Below are 27,720 nucleotides of genomic sequence, written 5' to 3' on the forward strand. Positions count from 1 at the left end.
AGTTTGACATACGATAATATCACTACAATATTATGGACTGAAAAATCTGCTGTAAATGCTGCTCTCCGAGTGTAAATGTAAGCACCACAATCAAACTTACTGTCGTGTTGGATTTTCGCCGCATTTTGTGAGAGGAATAACACACAAATGAAATGCGGAGGGTTTTTTTCTCTCATCACTGTGCAGTAACAAACTGCGTGTAACAAAATACACGCTTACAGCAATTCTTCGAATCATATATCTAGTTTGTCAAGAGAGGCATGAATAAAAATCCTGAATGAAAGATCAAAACTGCAGTTGAAGTCCACCATTTAATAATTTGGATAATAATTTGATTACTGATGTCCATGTAAATATATTCACTGTCTTTCTCCTCTGTCTGTTTGTTTGATTTGCCTCTGTGAAAATCAGTGCGTGCCCAAACCGACATTCCCATTTTTATGCAAATTTTTACTGACCTTCCCTCTTTCCCCTCCTCCGGCACTCCCCCCTAACGGAGCTGGACATGCCCACTTTCCTGACTTTTTCCAAAGTAGAGGTGTAAAAAAAAACCTGCTGAAACGAGGAGGTTTCATGGCCCTTTAATAGGTTAAATCATTTTAATTTTGGGATTTGGTTTTAATTTTAGTTGACATTTCACTTGTGTTTGTTTTGGAATTTGTGACATTCAGTTGACAATTATTCACCCTCCTGTGATTTATTTATTTTTAATTTTTTCAAATATTTCCCAAATGATGTTGAGCAATGTTGATTTTATCACAGTATTTCCTATAATAGTTTTTCTTCTGGAGAAATCTTATTTGTTTTATTTTGGCTAGAATAAAAGCAGTTTTTAATAAAAAAAAAAAATATTAAGGTCAATATTATTAGCCCATTTATGCAGCATATTTTTTCGATTGTCTACAGAACAAACCATCATTGTACAGTTTGTACAATCAGTGTGTATGCCAAAGGTATAATTATTATTATTTCATTCCTAAGATTTAATATACATAATTCGTACCGCTTAAGCAGATTTTGTATGTTTGTATTGTGCCATCGAAAAGCAATTAAATGTCTCATGGTTACTAGCAAGACTAAGGCACATCTGTTGGCCTGTTGATAAGCATATGTGAAACCCGCTGCTGTCCCTCCGCACATGCATATTCAAAATAATCTGCTCATATGAGGGAGCGGTGTCAGTGAGGGGAGGAGAAATGTTGTGGTTTTACCACATGCACATGAATGAGTGTAGTACTGTATAGTTACTGTGTTACTGATGATACCACATGTCTCTGTTGACTTTCTGTTTGCTCTGCTTTGAAAACAAATGCAAATGCACACCTGTAATGTTGCAGTGCAGTTGCTTTACAATGTCAAGTTCAGCAGTCACAGTGATTGATTGTCTATCTGTTCTGAAACTGTTTTGGTCGTTTTGGAAGGTCTGTAAATATGTTTGTAGTAGAATGGCTACTCAATTTCAAGCTACTGTAGCTTTTTATATAGTTATATTGTATGTATGTATGTATGTATGTATGTATATATATATATATATATATATATATATATGTATATATATATATATATATATATATATAGATAGATAGATAGATAGATAGATAGATAGATAGATAGATAGATAGATAGATAGATAGATAGATAGATAGATAGATAGATAGATAGATAGATAGATAGATAGATAGATAGATATTAAGTTATAACACGTTTAAATAAAAAATAAGGCTTTCAACTTAGGCTACCAGCATAAAATCAGAACATTTATAACGTTTTAGAATAAAGTTGTATTTACTCAAAAACTAACAAAAAAAGTACAGGTTAGCACTGTCACCTCACAGCAAAAAGATTGCTGGGTGAAGTCCCAGCTGGGCCAGTTGGCATTTCTCTGTGGAATTTGCATGTTCTCCCTGTGTTCATGTGGGTTTCCTCCAGGTGCTCCGGTTTCCCTCACAGTCCAAACGCATGCGCTATAGGTGAACTGAATATAGTAAATTGACCATAGTGTATTAGATACCTTAGACCAGGGGTGTCCAAGGTTTCTAGGAAGAGTATGATTAGCTGGATCAGATATGTTTAATTAGGGTTGTATCTAAAATATGCCTTCTAGGACCGAGTTTGGACAACCCTGCCTTAGACTGATTAAAAATTGATAAACCATATTAACAAACTATTTGTTCAACAAAAGACAAATTAATTTGTTTCTGTTTGTTGATTGTGCTTTGCCTTGTTGTTTGTTGTGTTGCTCTTTTTTTATCCTGGGTAGTGTTTTTTGTTGTTTTTATTTGGATTGTTTGTGTTTTATGTGTCGTTTGTATGTTGTTGTTTTTTGGTTTTTTGGTGGTGGTGGTGCTGGTGGTTTGTGTTTGGTTTGATTTTCCTTCTTGCTTTAATCTGTTTTGTGGTACTGCCTTGCTTTTTTGTTTGTATTATTATTTTTTTTAATTTGTTTTGTGTTCTTCTTTGCTTTGCCTACGTTTTTGTTTTGTTTATTATCTTTTGTGGTGGTTTTGGTTTGCTGCTTTTTCATTTTTATTGATTCACCAAAATGATTAAAAGTTTAGGAAAATAAACCAGAGCATTGCCATGCTTTCTCGAAGCTCGCAATGCAATTTGTAACATACAGATGCCTTTGAAAAACTTTAAAGCAGGAGAAGGGTTATTAAGAATTACATTCCTGTAACGAGTTATTGATTTAAGCCTTAAAGTTCTTTTGTCTCCATCAGGAGCTTGGGATAATAAAGGTCAGGTAAAGTCAGTCTCACCGCACCCCGATAAAAAAATAAAGGCTAAAAAAAGAGGAAATGACACTAACCTCACTTGCAATGCCTTGACCGCTAACACACATGCACAAAAATGTCATGCATCAACAAATTATAGTAGCCAAACCAATACAACACTTTAAAGCAACGTGGGTGATGTCATGCAGAGCACATCAGTCATTCTGTTCTGAGTTATTACCCGCTTTCTGGTGGTAGTCAGAAGTTTTTGGTTGGATTTTTTTTGTTTTTCAACATATCATGTAAAAATACTTTTAAGTGAACATTTTTAATATATATCGATTTACTTATAGATTAAGAACAAGATTAGAACAAGATTTACAGTATCTAAGCAGGTGTCTCATAGCAGCAATAATCCACCAGCTCCTAATTCTGTGAGGCATAGTAGTACCAAAATAAACAAGAATCATAACAAAATTCAGTATACTGCACATTCTATGCAGATCCTATAAATTATTCAGATGCATTTAAAATGTATAACTTTATCAAAGTTTATGTTTGCTATAGATTAGAAAACATAATAAAATAAATGTTTTGGTTTGACTGTATTCAGGTACAATAGCTCAGGCCTAAAGTCAGCTGATGTACCTGGTGTTTAAATAAGCTTCTCTGTGTGTTGTGACAGTCTGCAGATTCAGGCAGTGAATGAGATTGGCGAAGGTCCCCTCTGCCCAACTCTGCTGGCCCGCACCAAACCTCTGCCGCCTGTCCCGCCCCGACTGGAGTGCACCGCCGCTGGACCCCAGAGCCTCAAACTTAAGTGGGGGGACAGCAGCAATGCCAAGAGCCTTCTGGGAGAAGAGATGCTCTACAACTTACAGATAGAGGATAAGAACAGAAGGTCAGTTCCTCTCCATCACACCTCATAAACTAGAATAAATGTACCATTGTAAGCAACGATGTAACAATTGACAGACATATTTGTTTTGATGTTATATAATCTTATTTTTGAACTCTGTGTTTTTAAGTATTCAGTGTTCACTTTAATTGCAATGCTTTGAGGTTTTATTATTGTTCTTCGGGTCTTTATTTATAGATGCACTTGTTGTTCGGTCAGGCCACTGCATTTTTAACCTACTGAAGTTTCAGCTTGGCTCATGTCCAAATTTAATTGTCACTCTTGATTGTTTTCTTTGGCAGAGTGGCGTTTTGGCAGTATTAGAGAGTGGGCAACAGGCCTGACAGATGGACGTTTAATAAAATAAATATATTGAATTCCCTTACGGACACTGTTGAAAATCCTTTAGTGTTAGACTGGATCATTTTCTAATTATTGTAATGATTCGCTTCAGCCAGTACCAGTTTTGTTACAAAGGGCAATGATTGAACAGACTACATATATATCTGGAAGTCTAAAGGTTCAACTTAAATTGAAGCATTCGGAAGTCAAATAAACAAAAATTCCTTACAAATTCAAGTTAAGGGGCAAAAACACTATACTATCCAACATTATTGGATGGATGGATATATTGATCAATTTCCATTTCTTTCTTTTTTTAATCAACATTAATATCATAATTAAGATATCAAGAGCAATAATCTGCCATATATACATTTTTATTATACACTGTAAAACCTAAAGGCCTGTGCACACCGAGACGTTTTTTGCTCCTGTTTTCTGTCTACGTTTAACGCCTCGTAACTAAATAAAGGGCGTCAATGTGATTGTGCACATCAACGCACAAAACGACAGGCGCAAAAGCGTCATTTAAAAAATGCGGCGTCAAAACCTTCTCCACCAATCAGATCAGCACTTTTGTTCACGTGCACGGAGTTGCTGAAGTTACAGTAAGCAGCACATGAAGGTGCTCAAGCGAAAAACTGTCAATGCGAGCGCACATTGAAGATGTCCAGAGGTGATATGAACGTTTAGCTGCTTATTGCTCAAGTGAACAATAATCATTTCTTCATCGCTAGAGCTGGAGCTGCTCCTTAAACCATCCATGCTTGTTCGAGTCACCAGTAACTTTATAAACAAATGTGTGAACTTCCTCTTCTTCTGCGTTCTAAGCGGATGTCAGAAGCTTAAAGTTGTGCAGCGCCATCTAACGTCAAAAGAGTGATTTAGCATACTCTTCTGCTTGACCCCCGTGAAAAGCTCATGGGTTTGAACACTGAAAAACGTTAAACGCTGCCGATAAACGCTAAACTAAAAACGTCCTGGTGTGTAGGAGCCTTAACAGAGAAAATCACTAAATGAAGTTAGTTTAACTTATAATATAAATACATTTACTATGACTTGATGACTTAACTCAAAAACAAATTATTTTAAGCAGAACTCAAATCCAATGAGTTATAAGAATTAGTTATATTTTTGTATTAACTCTGATACTGGAAGCAATACCATACCATTTGAGTATAGTAGTTTTATACTGTAGTTGTTTGGACTTAATTTGTTCTATTAACAGATCTCCTACCAATTTGATAACAGGACTTAAGATAAGTTACTAATACTCTAAATGGTTGACAATATCAACACACATAATGTATGTGTATGACTCAAAAAAAAAAAAAAAAAAAAAAATATATATATATATATAAATAAATATATATATGTATGTATATATATATATATATATATATATATATATATATATATATATATATATTTATTTTTTTTTTTTTTTTTTTGAGTCATACACATACATTATGTGTGTTGATATTGTCAACCATTTAGAGTATTATATATATATATATATATATATATATATATATATATATATATATATATATATATATATATATATATATATATATATATATATATATATATATATATATATATGAGATGCGTGGATTAGCTGAATTTTTTTTATCTAATAGCCTCTATGTGTCTGCACCCGATCGTTACTTTAATAATTTAATTCTTTGTCTTGGGCATGATGATAGGTCACCATGGATATTAACAGCAGATTCAGCGAGCTAAAATCTGCGCATCGCTGGTAGTAAAATAATACGTTAATCATAAACCTTTTTAAATAAACATTTATTTATAAAAACACAATTTTGTCTTTAGACAACATTTTCCTAATTTTAAAATAGATACAGAAAGTAAAAATAAGACATTTTAGCTTTTACAGATACAGGAACAAAATAACAAAAAGGGCCTAAGTGGCAGCTATGTTGTGTTTACTTGGCCTTTTTTTCACACTGTGCAAAAACAGAATAGCATCTACGGTGCCTGGATTCGGGCGATTCCGCCTTGCGGCCAGCTGCACTGAATGAGCGTTCGCTCGCACAGCTTGTTGTAGGAATGAACAAGATTCTCCTCGCAAGGCACTGCAGTCGTGGAAATAAGCGATCTTGTTTCTCCCAGAACGATAGCAGATTTTCCTCTGATGACTCCTCTAACTGAAACTTTGAACAGTAGGCTACTCTTGCACTTCATCCATTGTTTTGAGTGTCTCATCTTCCCATTCTGCAAAGCCCAGTTTCTGCTTTTTCGCTAGTCCACTGCCATGTCCCACTACATCCACCGGCAACCGACCCGCAATTAATCATAATGTATTTTTTTTTTATTACCTGGCCTGTACTTTGGATCAAATGGAGGGTGAGTAAATGACAGAATTTTCACATTTGGGTGAACTATGCCTTTAAGCCTTATCTGGCATTTAATTGTTTGTTTCTCATTCATGAATCTAGAGATCCCGAGGGATCATCATGACCAGAGGGCTATCTGTTGGCTGCATAATGTCCTCTTGACGTTGTGTGCTAGCTTTGATCATATTACTGCAATAAGCTTATTTACTAAAGGCCTAATATCCAGTTGGCATTATCATTGTGCATTAGTTAGGTAATTGAAGTAAAACTCTTTGTTTTATGTAGTATTTGATGTATTAATGAGGATTGATTGATTTCATAATAAAAATTAGATGATTCAGCATGGCTGTAAAATGGTGGACTCGTAATCATTATTGCACATTGTACTTTAAATCAAACGAGCAATGACAGATATTTGATCAGACCTCTTGTCTATGATCTGGTTTCCGTTTTCTTTGAAGAAATCCTTTCTTTTGGATTTGCTTTTGTATTTTTGAACCTGCAGAAGAGGTTTGTTTTTTCATGTGCACATAAACAACTGTGAGTGCTAGCCAGCATTTTGAATTAGAAGAGCTAAAAGAGGAGAGTTTTGACAGTGTCAAGCATGAACTTTGAATCACTGATCCATTACCTTCGTCTAATTAGTCAAATATCAATCTGGCAGGGATTACTTGAGACTGGCAGACTACCTCTGGAAGCATAAAATTATTAAATAGCAGCTGTTGCTTAGTTTTCTGTTTTGACCTGAGGTGTTTTGACTGATCGAGTGTGCTTGGATGGCACGAGAAACCCAGAGTTCGTTGCCAACATTAGAAATTTCCACGTAATTTATTTTAATTGAGAGCAGAAAGTGGTTAAATTAAATTTTTAAAGTGTGGGGCTGGTTTACAATGTCATTGTGTCCTTTGTTTGTTGTAGAAGCACAGAAACGGCCTTAAAAGACTTTTTGTTTTATGGTTTTATGGATCATTTGTGACACTGGACTGCAAAACCTTAAAGTCTTTGTTGCACTGGTATATTGGTGGGAATTAAGAAATATACTATTTGTAGGGCAAAACGATAGATTTTTATTTTATGCCAAAATCATTCCAATATTTTCCAAATTATTCATTCCACATTATCGTGTTGTATAAAAATATTTTGGGAATATTCTACCTTAAATATGCTTAAGACCTGTTTTTTTATTAGTAACTTGACCACTTTATAGGCTTATTTTGCTCATTATTTAGATGTTTTTTGAACCCTCAGACTTACTTTGTTTAAAAAAGTAAATATAATATATTAAAAAAGTATATATATATATAATAAAAAAGAGAAAATAATGATAATAATAATAAAAGAGGAAAAGCAAAATGGAAACAAGAGTAATAAGTGTACAGAAAATTACAACCATTACAGTCAAGTGTTCAGATACATTGTAAATTTTAAAAGTAAATATTTACAATTAAACAGTGTAAAATAGTATTAGATAAAACAAACAAATTACTACGAAATTAATTAAAAAGGGAAATAGAGTGAATCTATTAATTGCAAGACAATACCCTAAGAGAATTAAAGTAAGTTATAAAACATTGCCACTTTTTAAAGAAATTAGTTTTCCCAAAGCATTTAACCTTTTCCAACTTAAGATAATACATGGTATCAACAAGCCATTGGGATGTAGTTGGAGGCTTATTTGATTTCCAGTGAAGTAGAATACGACGCCTGGCTAATAGTGAGGTAAAGACCAAAACATCAAGTTGTTTAGAATTGAATTGGGACCAAATCTTTGAAGCCCCAAAAATGGCAAAATCAAGGGATGGTTCTATATTTACCTGCAACACCTTGGACATAATTGTAAAGTAATTAATCCAATAATTCTGTAGTAGAGGGCACATAAAGAACATATGACTCAAATTACACCTTGGTGCATGACATCTGTCACATCTGTCATCGATATTGGGAAACATTCTCAGATTTTGAGAAATGGACTCTATGAAAGTCTTTAAATTGTATCAGACTAAGGTGAGCACAAATTGTACTAGAACCTATTCTCTGCAGCGCACCCAGCCACTGTTCTTCCTCAAAACATATTCCTAATTCATTTTCCCAAGATTTTTTAGGTGTAGTAAGAGAACAATCATCCAAGCTTAAATGCACTCAGATTTTAGAAATTTGTGTTTTGTGTTGCAGGTTTAGTTGCAGTAACTCCTCCCATACCTGTAGCTTGGGCAGAGATGGGTAGCCTGAGAATAAGGTAGCAGAGCAATGTCTAGCCTGTAAGAATCTTAAAAAATGGGATTCTGACAGCTCCATTTCAGGGGAAAGTTGTGCATAGTTGCAAAAAAGACCATCCCTATACAAGTCCCGAAAATTTCTTAAATCTTTTGCATACCATTGCTTAAATACAGCATCTGCAAGGGATGGTGGAAATGTGATTTCCCAGTAGTGGCATTAATATTGAAGCAGATGTAAAGTTAAAGTGTCTTCTGATTTAGCACCAGATCCGAAGTGAAGCAACAAGTACTGGATTGTGTGTTAGGGAAGAAGAGGAGACATTAAAAGATAGTGGAGAAATAAGGAAAGCCAACAGTGAAGTAGATGCACATGAGTTGGCTTCCAATCTGCACCAATGTACATTAGATGAACTAGACCAGAATGTTAATTCATGAATATTTACTGACCAATAATAAAACATAAAATTTGGTAACGATAGCCCACCACTCAGTTGACATCGCTGGAGCAATGATTTCCGAATTCTATGAGATTTGCCACCCCACAAAAAATTACTAATTATTTGATCAAGGGATTTAAAGAAATGCTTGGGTAAATAAAAAGGAACGCACTGAAATACAAAAAGAAATTTGGGCAAAACGTTTATTTTCACAACATTAATACGACCAATCAATGATAAGGGTAAACTGCTCCATCTTTGAAAATCAGACTTGGATTGCTCCAACAAGGGGAGAAAATTTGCAGCTAGTAAAGAAGGAAATGATCTAGTTATATTAATGCCAAGATATCTGAATCCTGATGAACTGAACTTAACTGAAATATCTGATTGTGACAGATTCATAGCTAATACGTTTACTGGGAAACATTCAGTTTTATGAAAATTTATTTTATGACCGGAATAAGAGCCAAATTGCTTTAATATAGATAAAATAATTGGAAAGCTAGAAATTATATTCGATATATAATAATTGGTCATCTGCATATAAAGATAATTTAACTTCAACACCTGAATGCACTAGACCATGCAGCAAAGGGGAAGACCTAAGAGCTATTGATAGTGGCTCAATGACCAGAGCAAACAGTAAAGGGGACAGTGGGCACCCTTGACGTGTGCCCTGTCCCAATTGAAAATAGCTGGATCTAATATTATTGGTGCACACTTGCCTGAGGGGAATTATATAAAAGTTGTATCCACTTCAAAAGATTGTCCCCAGTACCAAATATTTTAAGAACTGCAAACATAACATACCCCCCCACTAAACGCGATCAAACACCTTTTCAGCATCACATGAAATCAGCACTTCTGGTGTATTTAAAGAATGTTTGGAATAAATTACATTTAAGAGTGTACAAACCCTCAGATTTTAGATATTTTTAAATGGTTATATTTCAGACAATTATTGTCCTATCCTAGCAAATTAAAAATTAATTAAAAAAAAATAATTTAATAAATAGCATTATTATGCAAATGTAATGTTACTACTGTATTATGGGTCCAATAAAAGGTGCCTTGATGAGCGTAATGATGATGAAACCTTTTAAAACAAAAAAAAAAAAACTCTGTAGACTGATGGCAGTATTAATTGTACGCAGTTAAAGTAAATGTGTACGGTTTGTGTGTTTCAGGTTTGTCACAATCTACAGGGGGCCAAGCCACACATATAAGGTACAGAGACTAAGTGAATCAAGCAGCTACTGTCTCAGGATTCAGGCTGTGAGTGAAGCAGGAGAAGGGCTTTTTTCTGAAGTTTACACCTTCAGCACCACCAAATCTGTTCCTCCAGCTCTCAAGGGTAAACCATTGCTTTATAATCCACACACAGTTCCTGTTTTATGTACTTGTTTGATTTCTCCATGTATGATCGTCATTATTATTATTATTATTATTATTATTATTATTTATACATTTGTTTAGCTCCCAAAGTGGTACAGATGGAAGGGAATGTGTGTGAGGTGAGCTGGGAGAGCATCTCACCAATGAGAGGAGACCCCATCATCTACATCCTGCAGGTGCTGGTGGGCCGAGAGTCTGACTACAAACAGGTAAGCATTCTATTTCTTAAATCACAAAAGAGTAGATTAGCACTATCGATTTACCTGTGAACAATCTCACAAGTTAAACAAATTTACTATAGAAGATAAATTGATATAAATACTTAACTTATTTATTAGTTCTAAGACACGGAAGAGACAATGGAGTACTGTAGTGGACAGTCACTTTTCTCTAGGGTTTCAGTACAGTGTACTTGATACTACGTCATCGGGTGGGCGTGGCCTATTTGTGAATTAGCATAGGTCATGGATCATACTCGCATTGTGAAAGCAGCCATTTGTTTCAGATACCTGTACGCGATCGCAGGAGTTTCGAGTCCAATGCCTTTTATATGCAGTACTTTGAAAAAGCTGATTACAAGTCTTTCATGTGCAGCTAGTGTATTTTATATTAAACAAAATACCTTAAGATACCTGTCAGATTACTTTAATACAGTAATATTCTTCAGATACCTGTCCTGATCCCAGGTGTTTCGTGTCTTATTACTTTTGTATTATTTACAGTAACTTCAGATACCTGTCCTGATGCCAGATGTTTCATGTATGATCCCTTTTATATTATTTAACATCAGATACCTGTCCTGATCTCTGGTGTTTCATGTACGATAACTTTAATATAAAAATAAATAAATAAATAATGTCTTGTTAATTACAATTATGTTAATAAAGATTGAGTCAGTAAAATTAACCATGGTTTATTACAGAAAAATGTGGTATTTATTAGCTTAAACAGGAGTGATGTTAAATTACAAAAACACAGTTAATCTATGAGTAATGTACCAAAACCATTATTATTATTTTGTGGTTTACCATGGAAGTACAAAAGCCCCAGGATTTTATTGTTGTAAATCCATGTACAATTTTCAGCAAAACGAAGTAAATTTTACACTTGTGGTTGGTATTTTTTGCTAATTTAACAATTAAAAAATAACATTCTTGAAATAAAAATAGCCTGTATGATTGTTATGTCCTTCGTTATCTATCCCGGGGTGGGTTCGTCATTCATCGAATCTAACGTGATCCTGAATTTGAAATGGCCATGCAAAAATAACAAAAACAAACCATGTTTTGGGCATGATTGGTAACCTTTTAATAAATATTTTTAAGGGGCAACACCAACTGCTTCCAGCCCATTTTACGTCAATGTAATGAAACCTCTGGAATTTAGTGATGGCTGTACTGTATCTCAAACTGTGTTGACAAACCCATTACATATTATACAAGGAACATATTTTGTGTATGGAATTTAATGAATTATAGTATTTGTAGTGAATATTTTATCTAATTAATAAGTTTCCGTTGTCTTTTATTGGCCGAAATGAACAGCCCCCAATTTTTTGTGTGTCTTTATTAATCACATTTGCACAAAGTTAAGTTTCTGTTCAAATGAAAATAGATAAAAAGATACATTTGGTTTTGCACACTACATTTGCGTTATATTTAGAATTTTTGTGATGACATTTAGTAAGGCTCTTTTTAATAATATTTTTTTTTACTTTTAGATTTTAACAATGTAATAAAGTTTGAATAATTTCATTTACGTTTAATATTAGTATTAGCTTCCATACATTTATATTTATATTTTTGTAATACTATCTCTATAGCCATGTTTAAAACTTTGGCAAAAAGTTCAAGGATATTTTCTTGTACTCTTTGCAGTGCATTGGTATTCAAAGAAGGGGAAAGAGATAGAGATGTCATCCTCACAAGCTAAGTCTGATATAGAAGTAGGATGATAGGTCTGTCGTCTGTCTGAGACTATTAGTATTCTGTTACTGACCTTGATGTCACTGCTGATGGCTTGACAGTGACTAATACCCAGCTCATCTGTCATATTTTATGCAGTTGATATGAGATAACTGCCTGCATAAAAAAAATCACCCATTTGGTTCGGGGTTATTCATGTAATACAGAAATATGCGAAACAGCAATCTCCTCATCAATTATCATGAAATATTTTATTATAACTGATATTATAAAAAACTGTAAACCTTTATCGGGTTTGACCGGTGAGACAAAGTCATGACTCAGTCTTAACAGTTATTATACATTCATTACATAACATAAACTAAATTGTATTGTATCTGATTAGTAACTGACTTTTCACAATGTACTGTATGTGCATTTTTGCATGTGACCTTGTTTAAGAATATGATCTTATTTAAATCCCATCTTATAAATGAATTCAATCAAGATATATATATATATATATATATATATATATATATATATATATATATATATATATATATATTATTTATTTATTTATTTATTTTTAACAAAACGATCTATGTGATCCCATAAAAAATTATTTTAGTTAGACATTTGTTCAAAACCATGCTGTTTAATCCAAGTATTAGCTCCATTAAAATGACTTAAGTCTTAAGTACAAGTAGTATATACAGTATACACTACCTGACAAAAGTCTTGTCATTGATCCCAGTTGTAAGAGCAACAAATAATACCTTGACTTCTAGTTGATCATTTGAAAAGTGGCAGATGGTAGATTTTTCTGACGAATTATTTGTTGAACTGCATCCCAATCATCACAAATACTGCAGTACACGTTTTGGAACATTTAGCCTAAGATTCTCACAGAAATAAATCAAAATTGGTGAATGAAAAATCATAGTTTAGGGTTCAATTCAGTATTGGGGGATGTGAGAGATCTGCAGAGTGGATGGCAACATCAACAGCCTGAGGTATCAAGACATTTGTGCTGCCCATTACATTCATTTCTGAAAGCAAAGAAGGTGCTAGCCAGGCCAGTCACCAGATATGAACATTATTAAACATATCTGAGGTAAGATGGAGAAGGATGATCTCTAAAAGTCCTGCAAGAAGGCTTTCTTTGCCATTCCAGATGACTTTATTAATAAGTTATTTGAGTCATTGCAGAGATGTGTGGATACAGTTATCCAAGCTCATTGGAGTCATACACAATAATAATAATTTTTTCACTGCACCATGACTTTATATACTGTACATTATTTCTGTTAAGTGACAAGACTTTTGTCTAAGCAAAGTCAGACCTTACTGTTCTAACTACATAATCAAAAACCAAGCCATGGTCATATTTTATTTTGGTAAAATAAGCATAATCTAGAGGCTTTTGCCTTTCATATAAGCCACTTCTGATACCAAATGATCAACTACAAGTCAAGTTATTATTTGTTGTTCGTTAAGCTTGGGAATGCGACAAGTCTTTTGTAAGGTAGAGTAGATGTAACAACAAAATGTGATTGCCATTTTTTGTATGCTTCTTAACTACTAAATACCAGAATATTTTAGCCATATGTACAATATGTTCATGAAAAACCTACTACAATTACCATCGGAGCATAAAAAATGCAGGGTTTCACACAATTTGTTCAGCTTATTCCAACACAAATTAAGTTAACTTAACAAGTTGGAGTGGATTGAGCTTAAAAAATTTAAGTTGTCCCGAAAAGAATCTCAAGAATTTTGTTGTTTAAGCTCATTTTACATAAGCTGTTAATGTTTTTTGTAAATTATACAGTATTTAACTGTAATACAAACTGTAATTTACTGTAGGACAGTTATGCAGTGTGTTACTGTATTTTAGTTGCATTGTAGAAGTTACTGTATAATTTACAGTGAAGGTATACAAAATAAATAATAAAGCAAGATAACTCAAATCATATCACTTTTATTGTCAAATCGTCAACAGCATTTGTGCTATGATGATTGAAAAAGCTTAGGTGCTGGCTGCAGACAGTGCAAAATACAGACAGTGCAAAATACTACAACAACATACTCCCAAAAAAACAGGACAATGTAAAAATGGTGATGTTGCCATTGAGATGTACAATAAATAGGTGTTAACATAGTTGTAGGCAGTATTGTTTTAAGAATGAACTGGTACTGTAAATACAGTATTTTTGTTGTAACTGATTGACAAACTGCTGCCAGTAAGTACTGTAGATTTTACAGGAAATTGTTAACAGTCTAAACTGAACAAGGAGCAAAATCTTTTCTTTTTTTCTTTTCTTTTTTAAAGGTTAAAATCATCTATTGCTTTCTGTTCGATCCTGAGAGAGGGAGTTTGTTCCAGAGGGAGGATAATTATCATTCACTGCACAAGTGACATTATTGCACACAATTCTTTTACAAATGTGCTCTCATTCTCCATTTAATGGCCACATTAGTTGCTCAGGCTGTGAATAATAAATCCAGAGCACTGACCACTTGCGAAGGCCACTAGGTCTCTCTAGAGAGCTCTACACCAACGCTTCTGTCGTGACCAGAGCAAACCAGATCCCTTCCTTAACTCAGATATTTGTGCGCTTGAGTCAAAAAAAGCTGCTGCTATAATGTCTGGAATGCCCTTCTATTACTCCGCTAATGTGTGCTTTGTCCTGTCAGCTGGTAAAATGGATGTGAGAAGTGAGGAGCGTGGTGTTTGCATGTAAAGAGAAACGAGTGCTTAATGGCAGCAGATGTTGTTTTCTGTTTGCTCTGCTTCTGGTATTAGGATGTGTTTTTGTGGATGTGATCGCAAGTGGATGACACTGGATGCGTGTGTAAGTGGAGACCGGGAAATTTGTTGAGCATTTCCACTTCCACACACATTCGAATGCTTTGTTTTTGTACTGTAACACATCACGTGGTCAAATGTGTTCAAACAGCCAGCATTTACTGTAGTGGTGACAAACATGAAGCCGGTGTGCCAAATACAGTCATTTTATGTGGCCCGCGAGAGCGTACAGTACACGTCAAATATCAGTTTGAAGAATTTATGCGAGTAGTACTGAGTGGCGCGGATGTTGCCAAATGTCAAGCACATTTGGGTTGAACCCACAAAATTTGCAGTATTCAAGATATTCTCATATCTCATTAACTCATTATCATAAAAGTCCATCCTGTTTTCTATCGTATATTGATTATAAACTACATCTCTTGAGTGTGTTTGTTTTGCGACCCAGCTCAAACTATTTGTCGTTTCATATTTTTGATTTGGCGAAAGCTAATGAGGCGACATGCTGGCTCAGTGGTTAGCACTGTTGTCTCACAAGAAAAAGGTTGTAGGTTTAAGTCGCAGTTGGGCCAGTTGGCATTTCTGTGAGGAGTTTGCATTTTCTCCTTGTGATCATGTGGGTTTCCTTCAGGTGCTCCGGTTTCATCCACAGTTCAAAGATAAGCACTATAGGTGTGTGTGTGTGTGTGTGTGTGTGTGTGTGTGTGGGTGTGTGGGTGTGGGTGTGGGTGTGTGTGGGTGTGGGTGTGGGTGTTTCCCAGTACTAGGTTGCAGCCGGAAGGGCATTCACTGTGTAAAACACATGCTAAATAAGTTGGCGGTTCATTTCGCTGTGTTGACCCTTGGTGAATAAAGGGACTAAGCCGAAGGAAGGTAACCGTAAGCTAATGACTAATGTTGGTATCTGATGATAAAAATAAAGGTTGTTTTTATTTCTGCTTAATATTCAAGGCATTCCACTGCATACAGTTAATATGAGTATAAATTATAAATCAGGGGCTAAGCTGAAGGAATAAGAATGAATGATAAGTGCATTGTTGTTATCTTTCCTGTACTAATTAATAAAACTAAAATTTTTAACATAGTTTTGTGGCTATTGGGGAAAAAATGCTTTTATAATTTTGGGTTAGCGTTTCCTTTAATACCCAGTGTCAGCAGAACCTGTGTAAACTCTGTGTACAGGTCTGTGTACTCTGTGTAAAGGCTGATTCTGCGTCAAACTCTCTAGTGTGCTCTGGCACAGCCTTCGTGGAGTCGCATTGCTCTCATTTACAAGTGTCGAGTCCCGTCCTGTGCTTTGATTGTACTTTACAGTATACCCAAATATTTTGGTTTGATGTTGAATATCTTATATTTAAACATACAAAATTGTAAAGATATTTTTGATATGCAATAATAATAACAAAACTTTGGAGCAAAATTTGTTTATTAATTTAAAGATTATATATGGGAAGTACCATGTACACACAAAAAAGGTCCAGTGATAAGCCTAACATTTTTTTCAAATTGATCTTAAGCATTATATCAAAACTCTAAAATAAAGCTATAAAGATGTATGCAATTTTGGAATCATTTTTATGCAATTTTTTTTTTTGTAGTTTATATATCCCCTGTAATTTTATTTACTCTAAAAATATATATATATATATATATATTCTCTTATGATTTGTTCCTTTGATGTGAAAAAATTGTAAGCATTGTATTCCTCTTTTTTTGTACTGTATGCAATTGTTCTTGTTATGCATTTAAAAAGTGTCAAGTTCCGTGAAGCAGCTCTAGATTGAAGCTGTTGTTTTGCGTTTACATTATGATTAAAGTTGTTGCATGTCTGCCATTTACCATCAATGAATAAGCGGGTTTTAGCTACTTACACATTAAGGTAGCATTCAGAAAAACTAAGCAACTGTGAAGAAACTCAACACAGAGGAACATAAAAACCTACTGCCAGCTAGCATTTTGGAAGTGTTATTGCAGAGCAACACAAACAGAAGTATAAATGCACGGCTATGCGCAAGGCAGGCGCTGTGCGTCCCGCCGATCACTCGACGCAGAAGTACAAATCAGCCTTGGGGCTAGCCTGTGCATACAGTTTACACCATGAATTTGAGATAATTCTAGCAACTTTAATTTAATTGAGTGCAATGTTTGGAGAGAATATAAAATGCTGATGCTGGATAAATCTGTCTATGATATATGGGCTATGTTGCGTGCCTGTGTTTACGAATAGTATAAAATAAACACATTTTCTTTCTTAAAATGGTGGCTAGCACTGTCGCCTCACAGCAAGAAGGTTGATGGTCCAAGTCCCGGCTGGGCCAGTTGGCATTTCTGTGTGGAGTTTGCACTGTTCGCATTGGTTTCCTCCGGGTGCTCCGGTTTTCCCCACAGTCCAAAGACATGCGCTATAGGTGGATTTAATAAACTAAATTGACCAAAGTGTATGAGTGTGCATGTGAATTCAAGAGCATATGGGTATTTTCCTGTACTGGGTTGCAGCTGGAAACACATCTGTTGTGTCATATTACATATTCTGGAATACTTGGGGGTTCATTTTGCTATGGCAACACCTGATAAATAAGAGACTAAGCTGAAGGAAAATGAATGAATAAATGAAGTGTCTTTGAAGATAAAAAAAACATGTATTTGGCTGTTTTTTTGCCTGTGAACCACAAGAAAATGCAAGAAAAAAATGTTGGCCTTAAATTTAATGTCTGGTAAATGTTTAAGTTGACAATTTAAAAACACAAGCAAAGTAATCTAAATTTTATTCATTCATTTTCTTTTCGCCTTAGTCTCTTTATTGATTCGAGGTCGCCACAGCAGAATGAACCGCTAACTTATCCAGAACATGTTCTACGCAGCGGATGCCCTATCAGCTGCAACCCATCTCTGGGAAACATCCATACACACTTATTCACACTCATACACTACGGTCAATTTAGCCAATGCTGGACAATTTACCCAATTCTCCTGTACCACATGTCTTTGGACTGTGGGGGAAACTGGAGCACCCAGAGGAAACCCACGGGAGAACATGCAAACTCCACACAGAAACGCCAACTGACCCAGCCAATGCTGGAACCGGCGACCTTTTTGCTGTGAGGTGACAGCACTACCTACTGCGCCACCGCGTCGCCTAATCTAAATTTAGTTAACTAAATCAAAATATAGAGGAGGTGAACTTGAAAAGTTAAATATTCCATATTGACTGATGCATATATTCAGTAAGCTGGAAACACAGAAGCTACAGTAAGTGATACAAATAATCAAATCTTCCTTTGCTTTTGTATGAAACCTTAGCACTCATGTGCCTGAATAAACAGTTTTGTGTTATACTCCATTTATTGTACTTTTGTTCTTTGTTCTATTAGATTCAGCTTGTTTTTTTTCCCTGTTTCATTTTGTCTGCTCATAAGTAATTGGCTTGTTTTTGCCAGCTTTCATTAACGGTGGCCGTCTCAGTTTTACATGCTCTTCTGAACTCAAATGGCATCGGTTTCTTTCCTCGCTGCAAATGGAAATGGAAAAATGACATAGTGGCTGTCAAAAAGGGTTGCCAGAAACAACTTATATTAAGTTTATCTCTTTTAATGTGTCATGCTGCTGAGGGGGGCAGTTTGCGAACATATTTGCTTGGCTTGTGTATTTCTTTGATACATTCGTGTTTCTTTTTCTCTTCGGAAATCAAAAGCAGCTCGAGTCTGATGTTCAATTTTATGTTGGAGTTCTTCTTAACTGAAGTCAATGTTTAATCCTCTATGCTCAGTTTTCATGCAGTGCCAGTTCAGCAAATACTTCCATAAGCAAGTCTATTGTCAATGCTGTTTTTTCAAAAGAGATCGTGCCATGGCACTTTATCAGTGCATCTGGAGGAAACAATGAAGTCTTAAATATTTAGCTTGTGGCTCGGCTGTGCCGCTCAAACTGGCCTCCTGATATAACGCTCAGGCATGTTTTGGCTCAAGCTGATTTTTCTTTGTTTCGTTAGTGTCAACAAATGAACCACTGTCCATCATCTTAGCTGTGAATTGGAAAGGTTACAAGTTCTGGTCAGCTTTTCTGTGAAAATGAAAAGCTGTTTTTTTGGCACTCAGAAAGGGAGACGCGTGTGAAAAGCCTTGTACATGGAAAGTCCTCTCTGTTTATTTCAGTTGAAAGGCTTTTTTTTTATTCCCACTCATGAATTGTTCTGGAGTTTAATTAGACTGCCTTCAATGTTTGTTGCTTGTAGCAGCATATGACGCATATAGTCTAGTACACTCTTTCATCTTTGCTCATAGAGGATTTTGTGGCATGTAATGACATTAGGTCAACACTACCAGATATGAAAGCTCTCCCTCGCATGAGGAATGCACACTATTGACCTCTATCTTTATTATTTACTTTTTAAAAAATAATTAATTAATCTACAGGCTTTTCTGTGCTCTACTTTCAGTAGTTGACTGCAATTACCAGTACATCCAATCTATTGATCTATCTTAGTTATTTTAATAACTTTTCTGAAGTCTCCGCAAACTGGAAATTGCTGAGACTTTTAGTTCTGTATGTTGAGCTGCTTCCGGTTGAATGATGTTTCTGATGGTTTACTGTAGTCGTTTTCTGTTGGTTTCAACTTGTGTATTTTTTAATTTACTTACTCATTGGTTAACTGGGGTGATCATTGTTTGCAGGTTTGATGTCCAGAGTTTGACTAAGGCTGTTTCTTAATATGCTTTTTTAAGCATTCTTGCGTCTTTGTTATCATGTAATGTCATCATCAACCAGCAAAGCTCAGTTCCAAAACTCAAGACCGTAATAACAGAGGATGTGTGTAAGTTCCCCAATGTGTTCTTGATATCGAGAATGTGTGCATCGAGAAAATCTCACTTAAAGTTTCAGAAGTCATTGCAGCTGAATAAAGGAGGTGGGAAGTACGACATTTGATATAGATTTATCATTAAAGTTCATTAAAGTTTATATATATATATATATATATATATATATATATATTTATATATATATATATATATATATATATATATATATATATATATATATATATATATATATATATATATATAAAATGGAAAAACAATAAATCGTTGTATGAATGCTGTAATGTTTAAATATTTTTTCGTAAAAAATATGCAAAGGTTTTGGTGCAATAGCCTAGTGGTTAGTGCGCTGAGGCACTTCAGGGCGTCCCGAGTTCAAATCCCGGCTTAAGGACATTTCCCGTCCCTACCCCCTCTCTCTCTCTCCTACTTCGCTTCCCGTCTGAAATACTGTCCTATCCACTTAATAAAGACAAAAGGGCAAAAATAAATCTTTAAAAAAAAAAAAACATGTGAAGTTCATGTAATCATCATGTGACCATTTCTCATAAAAAGTGTTGTGTTCTCGCGAGTTTGTTCTTCCGATGTAACTTGGCAAGATCGCTCTCCACGAGAATGCAAGTCTGTTGTCTGCATTCTTGGAATTGAGAAACAGCCAATATTTTGAGTTCTCTTGTGTTTCTTGCATGACCTGATGAAGACCTTGTAGTTTAAATCGTTGTCCAAATTAAATTTGTTTTTTGAGAGCTAAAGTGGCAGTGTGACGATTTTTTAAACTTGATTTACTTCTGACTTAAACAGAATATTGGAGTAGGGGCCGGGTTTTTTTTTTTTTGTGTGTGTGCATCATTCACTTGTAGCAAACAAACAGTAAGTTTGTTCAACAGTAAGCCATCAAACTGAAGAAAAATTTTCAGAGGAAGCAAATGGTCAGACTTTGATCAAAAATTAACAAAACATATGTAATTCAGTTGATTAAAGGCTGATTTATACTTCTGATTAGATGCACGCTTATGGTCCGATGCAGCCTTTGTGCAGTCGCAGTCCTTGCCATGGCTTAAGGCGACGCTTAAAACGTAACTACACGTCGCAAAGGTGTGTAGTGCAAGCTGTGATTGGTCAGCTTAGTAGCTGTGAGGAGTGTGGGCGGTGCTAAGATCCGCGAGCCCGATGGAGCGAGTGTTTACAAATGTCAAGTCCTTTGAAGGAGCTCCAGATGTTTTGTTTACCTTATCATTATTGTTGTTGCATGATGCCAGTTTCCGCCTCTGAGTAAGTGAGTTTTAGCTGCTGTAGCTACATTAAGGTAATGTTCAGAAAAAACATAAAACACCTGCGAATAAACTCGATACAGAGGAACATAACATAACATACTACCAGCTAGCATTTTGGAAGTGTTATTGCTGAGGAACCCAAACAGCGCACAGAAGTATGAATACACGACTACGCGCAGGGTATACGTCATGCGTCACGGTGATTGCTCGAGGCAGAAGTATAAATCAGCCTTAATTTGCACAGATCAATAGTTCACCTAAAGAATAACAATGTGTGTTAGCAAAATACACATTTCACAAGCAGTTTAAAAGTAATTCTAGAATTTTAAAGTAATAATGAAAAGTGTGCACTACTTAATATAAAACAGAGTGGCAAAATCTGTAATTGTGTGTGAAATTGAAAGTGTTGTTATAGTGATACAATGTTGTCATCAAATACAAATCCTTAGAAAATGCTATCATCACATGTATTTATTTGTTATTTAAAATCGTTATTAAGCATTTCACATGCAATAATAATCATTGTTCGTAGTTATTTTTTTTTTTTAAGTCTGCTGTATTTTTCACAAACGTTCATTCTCTCTTTTTCAGTTATATAAGGGAGAGGACACAAGCTTCCAGATCTCGGGCCTGCAGAACAACACAGACTATCGTTTCCGTGTGTACGTGTGTCGCCGGTGTCAGGACAGCACACAGGAACTGTGCGGGCCCCTCAGCCCACCCTCACTCTTCAGCCTGCGGCGCACCGAACTCGCCCTTCCCGGAGAACTGAGCTCCACCGAGACCCTGAGACCCAGCGGCATGTTCTCCACAGACGAGCGATTTGCCGCAGTCCTCGTCGGGGCATTCGGAGCCCTGTCTTTCCTCATCGCTTTTGTGGTGGAGTACTTCTTCATGAAGTGAACAGAAAACATTTACGCTTCGAGTAACACACGAACACTTAAAGTACACATCGGACGTGACGTACTGTAGGCTGAGTATGTTATACAGGCTCTCTCCTCGTCTTTCACACTCTTTTTCTCTCTCTTTCTGATGCCTTCCAGCCTGCCCGTGCATCGCTCGCGTGGATTACGCTCTGAACTCTCGGGGGAAGCAAAACCACATCATCAAGCCTTACGAAGAGTTGCGTGACAGCCTGTTTTTTTGCATGCTTTGTTTTTTCGTATCCCTTTAAGTGTACGTATATGTCGGGAGGAAAATGTATCGCTATTTTCTCCGAGTTCACGGCCTTACTCTTGTTGTTTTTATCCAAGTGCGCTTTGTTTCACAGCCATACACGAGTTTTTGGAATCATAGCTTTTGCGAAATGCTCACAGTTCACCCAGTTCCACATTTGTTTAGTTTTTTAATACACCATTTTCACCCCAATCCATTTCAGAATCACGACATACTGTTAGCGTACCGTAGTAAGGCTGTTGGAAAAGCCCCCCTGCATTAAGCTGCCAAAGCAAGTTGCAATCCAAGTGTGGTTTAAGTGATGCTGCTATTGTGTGTTTATTATTATTATTATTTTTACTTCCTACGAACGGAATTGGTTATCTAATATATAGATATAAATATAAGATTCTATAGAGCTATTGTAATATAAATAACGCGTTTGAAGTAGATGTCTCTTTTGGAGCGTGTCATTTCACAATCTATGGTGCTTTATCTGTGGTCAGTAGTGGTTGGCGGATGAGGGCGGAGGGAAGCAGAGTAACAATGCCACAACACGCTCTTTCGGTGAAGAAAACTGGCCATCCAGTCCTAAGGTGCACGTCATAGTCCTTTCCTCCGTTGAATGTCTTGGCTAGGCAAACTTCCCCCTCATCTCTCTCTCTCAGACTGATATCAGGCTCTATGTGGCGTCTGTAGATCCAGGGACCAGCTCAATGGCTGGATTCACAATAGCCAGTGAGTGTGTAGCTGTGAAAACCCTCATGTTCTCTCACTCTGTGAATGCCCAAGACCTCGCCTCGAATGTTTCATCTTTTTTAAATCCGTGAAAAAGCCAGTTGGACATTTCTAAGGTGCTTTATTGAGGTTATCGTTCATGCCAAAACAGATTGCGGTGCATCTTTAGCCAAGTAAAGAAGGTACAAACCAGCAGTTCCCATCATCGATCCAAAGAGTTTCTCTGACGTGCAGAACAGTTAGGGGGGAAATAAAAAGGAGAACTAAAACTGACAGCCTGTATTGTACCTCAGGGACATGGACTTTTCAGAGGTGAAGTACACACTAGAGGGTGCTGCCAAACACTAAACGTTGCCGAATGAGTTTTTGCTGTCATCAGTAGCGTCATTCCACGTGTTTATTTGATCTGTTTTCTCACCTAAGCTGTGCCTTGCTCCAGTTCGTTCATAAGCAAATCGTTTACTAGCTCAGAATACCTTTGCCAAAGTTAATGGGAAAGTAAGGTATACGTTCTTTAGGGTTATTTATACTATCTATTGCATACAGTACTTTAAATAGCAATTAAAGTGCAATCTTCTTTTATTTATTTTTCAAAACAAATTAAGAGATGTAGTTATGTACGTTTTCCTTCTCTTTCTGTCTTGTAGCATGTTTTTTTTTTCTTTCTTTTATCCAGTTATTTTGTGTTGTAGATTAACAATTAAGGCCAGCATTCCTTTCATTCTGGTTGTGTTTATGTCTTTCATTAATTGGGAACATGTAGCATGTACCATGCTGAAATATTTACGTACAATATATAAATATATATAACCAAATCATCTCCTATCAGAAAAGTGCCGAACTCCAACTAGTTGTGTTTTCATATAGAGAACCGTAGCAAATGTTTTTTCTTTTGTTTTTATTTGTGAGTGTGTACTGGGACATACAGTACCATACCGTACATAGCTACATTTTGGCATTGTTAAAGAGTGTTATGATGCTTGTTATCTTACTGTTTGCCAAAGCGGAGGCTTGTCCACTATTATGTTGCTTTTTATCGTTATTTAAAGGGTTACTTGAGAAATCCTTTTGTGACACTAGAACATCATTTCTTGAAAAGGAAAAACACGAGTTTATAAGTTAAACTTCATCTGTGACTACACATTTTTTTTTAAAGTAGTGGTAATTGTGCCATTTATTTGATTAATCCTTAAGAGGTGAAATCTTACATGCTGTTTCACATCGAAAGGAACGCAAAACAATCAGACTGTTTTGACATTTCTTTTTTTTTTCTTTTTTTTTTAAACATGTCATAGCGCAATAGTGAATTTATCCAGTATTTTTGCTAAGGAATTATATATAGAGATATATAGATATATAGTATGTCAACTAACAGAAATGAAGCACTTTTTAAAGCGAAACATTAATCTTTATTAGATTTATCTTGATAAAACTGTATTTCCTAGTCAATGTTGCTATTGCTTTCAAATCGAGAGTATAATGCAGTACGAAATGTCTGTAAAACTGGCCCACACAGGCTTGAAATATATCTAGTGAAAAGTCTGAAAGTCCATTGGTGTCCTTTTAAATGTTAGTAAGTTTTTTTTTTCTCCTTTGTATAAGTATATATATTTTTTTTCTTCTTTGGTCCTCCCCGTTGATCTCAATTGCTTTGTTTTTATTTTGTTTCTCTCTCTCTCTTTTATCGGTCCTTGTACAATTTTCCAAAATACACACCTATTTTTATGGCCCAAGTACAGTTTTGTATTTTTATATTGTATTTTATTCCGTTTGATCTCAGTTTTGTCTGTGCTCTGTTTTAAATATGAAAAATGAATTTGAGAATGATGCTTTGGAGATCGATCAGCTCTCAGTCATCCCAGAGAAATGTATAGAACCATAAGTGTTTTCAACTATTTTCCAAAAAGGTGGAAAATTTTTACCTCACAGTTTAAACAAAAACTTAAAAAAAAAAAAAAGAAGAAGAAGAAAGGAAATATACAAAAACATTCCAGGCTTGTCATGATCTACAATTTTTAAAGTCATAAATTTCTTGTATTGTAAATGTTAGACAATTTCATATGCATATATATAAAAGAAACTGCCATATCAATGTTAATGTATAGATTTTTTGCAAATACTACCCTATGTATGTAAGACTTAACTGTATCTGTAGTGTGTATGTAATATATTTATACCCAATAAATGTTTAAATTTTTTTCTGACATTGTATTTTTTATTTATTTATTTTTTTGCATTTTATTGATTTACTTATTATTATATAATGTTACAATAGAAATAAAGTAGATCACGGATTATCACAGATTAGGTTGTTTTTACATGACATCATTGATGATGTGCGAAATACAGATGGAGGGCAGGAAGTGATTCTTCTACATTGGGATTGCTATCAGAATATCAAAATATTTCTGTTTTATGTTGTTCATAATTGTTTAAATCAAAAGAAATCCGAACAGTTTTTTTTTAGACTTCCAAAAGTTTTTGCCCATAAAGGGGGGAAGGTTCAAGAAACTGGCTGAAAAACAGAAGACAATGCGATGTGTATTAAACATTTTTCGATACATCCATGTGTACAAACTTTTTTTGAACCTGATAATTCATTTGACACGCAAATAAAGGTTATATACACAGGACAGGCACGTTATCATTTAGGTTTTATGAATATGCAAATGAATGGGAAGTTCTTTGTACATACTTTGAAAGCTATAGTTTTGATTTCTGAAAAAATTTTTATCTCTATTTGACTTTGACAGGGTGGATATGTTAAGCTTGACAACATTCAATTCCAAACACAATATGAAGAAAAACAGGAAACATAAATGTAGATAGTTACTGTGTGTCACAGCGGATGTTTTACCCTCCTCTGAAGAAAGGGAAAAATGGGCATGGGGATGCCAATGAGTACATCAGAGGGTTTCTTATAGGGGCATTTACCACACCATGACAGGGTGGACAGCAATTTCAAGGACACTTGCAAAATTATTATTAATGATTTGAAAATAAATAGTTATTAAAATTACGTTGTTTTTTTGTGTTTGTTTTTTTTTTTTTTTTTGGTCAAATAACCTGTTAGAGACAATAAGAATATTTAAAAATCTTTTTCATTTCATCTAATCGACCTACAGTGGTGTGACATGGCAAAATCAAATCCATTCAATGAAAGAACATGGACAGATTGACAAAAACATATTTCAAAACACGTTCAATTCTACCTGCATGTGTGTAAAGGTTTAGCCAACCATATTGAAACATCAGAATTTCATTATTTCGCATTATGTTCAAAAAGGACTGATCCCGTCTTGTGGGACATCAAAAGCACCTTATAGTGATAATAACCCATTTGCAGGCATTATGTCAATAAATTTATGTATATATGTATATATATGTGTGTGTGTGTATGTGTGTGTGTGTGTGTGTGTGTGTGTGTGTGTGTGTGTGTGTGTGTGTGTGTGTGTGTGTGTGTGTGTGCGTGCGTGCGTGCGTGCGTGCGTGCGTGCGTGCGTGCGTGCGTGCGTGCGTGCGTGCGTGCGTGCGTGCGTCATTATCACTAAAAAGTGCCTTTGAGACATCAGAATTAAACACACAGCCAGGGCCGGCGTGTCCGTAGAGACGACATAGGTGGCTCATCAGTTATATCCGGGCATAGGGCGGCAGAATAGAGAGGGCGGTGTCCGCGACACCTCTCTCACCACCCTTGTCCTCAGTCAGTGGTGTTCTAGAGCGGCTGTACAACTTGCTCCGGCCCTGTATATACAGGCCTAGCTATGTGTATAAATATGTTCATGTGTTATATAAAACTCAGATACACCAACACGCTTATACAAAATCCAGGTGAATTTAAATTTGACTACAGTAATTTATAATAAACATGTTTTTGAACCACATAGTAAATTGTTCAACATGTACAGCTCTGTCAATAATAAACTGATAAACTAATAAATACTGTAATGTTAGTTTAAACTGGTACAGCGAAGTAAACTGAAGATTGAATAATTTGTTTATTACTACAGTTGTGTTGTACCACAGCAACACTATAATTGCTACGAGTTTAATTCAACTAATTATTTATAGTATGCTTTCAAACATATTTTCTGTAATGCTTTTTCATGAAACGTAATCGCTTGTATTGTAACTATCACCTCAGGTTGCAGGCAAATTTTAGTTCAGTAGAAAACTCTGCCCTCTTCATGATATAAGGATCATGCCCAACATATGTGGTTATTTTCTATTTAGGCTATACATCCTTTAAAATATGGTATAAATTGCAAAAATACTGACTTTGCTATGTCTCCCATTCAGTTTTTACTCTCTGCCCTCCATCTGAATTTCGCGCATCACCAATACCACGTGATTGCAAACAACCAATAAAGCCTGGCAGTGTGTTTTTTTCGGCAGGCCTACACCTTGTTAATTCTTTAATTAAACGCAAAGCTGTCAGAAACTGCTGATTATTTAGTCACAAGATGGTGCCAATAAGCCGGTCACGACTGACCAATCAGAATCAAGTATTCCAGACATGATAAATTATTCATGAAACGCACCATCTAATGATTCCTGCAGGCTTTTCTCTAGTTTTGCTGATGTGCCTGATGTAGAAACATGTTGCTCAATGAAGCTGCTAGTCCAATTTCATCCACCAGCAAAAGTGCTGCATAAACCTG

The 27,720-nt window shown here is 35.5% G+C and overlaps 1 protein-coding gene across 3 annotated transcripts in view; it reads left to right on the plus strand.

Moving 5' to 3' along the window:
- The window catches only part of fndc3ba (fibronectin type III domain containing 3Ba), a 230,683-nt gene extending 205,420 nt beyond the window's left edge, over positions 1–25,263 (plus strand). For 2 of the 3 annotated variants that reach the window (XM_005163404.6, XM_073920500.1), the window contains exons 23-26: positions 3,400–3,615; positions 10,155–10,321; positions 10,444–10,571; positions 21,758–25,263. In XM_005163404.6, the coding sequence (XP_005163461.1) occupies positions 3,400–3,615; positions 10,155–10,321; positions 10,444–10,571; positions 21,758–22,069 (823 nt within the window). In that variant the 3' untranslated portion in view covers positions 22,070–25,263. The remainder of the gene's footprint in view (positions 1–3,399; positions 3,616–10,154; positions 10,322–10,443; positions 10,572–21,757) is intronic. The other variant, NM_001159832.1, reaches the window with a different exon arrangement.
- The last annotated feature ends 2,457 nt before the right edge of the window (positions 25,264–27,720 follow it).

The sequence above is a fragment of the Danio rerio genome, chromosome 2 (genome assembly GCF_049306965.1).
Source record: "Danio rerio strain Tuebingen ecotype United States chromosome 2, GRCz12tu, whole genome shotgun sequence".
Taxonomy (NCBI): domain Eukaryota; kingdom Metazoa; phylum Chordata; class Actinopteri; order Cypriniformes; family Danionidae; genus Danio; species Danio rerio.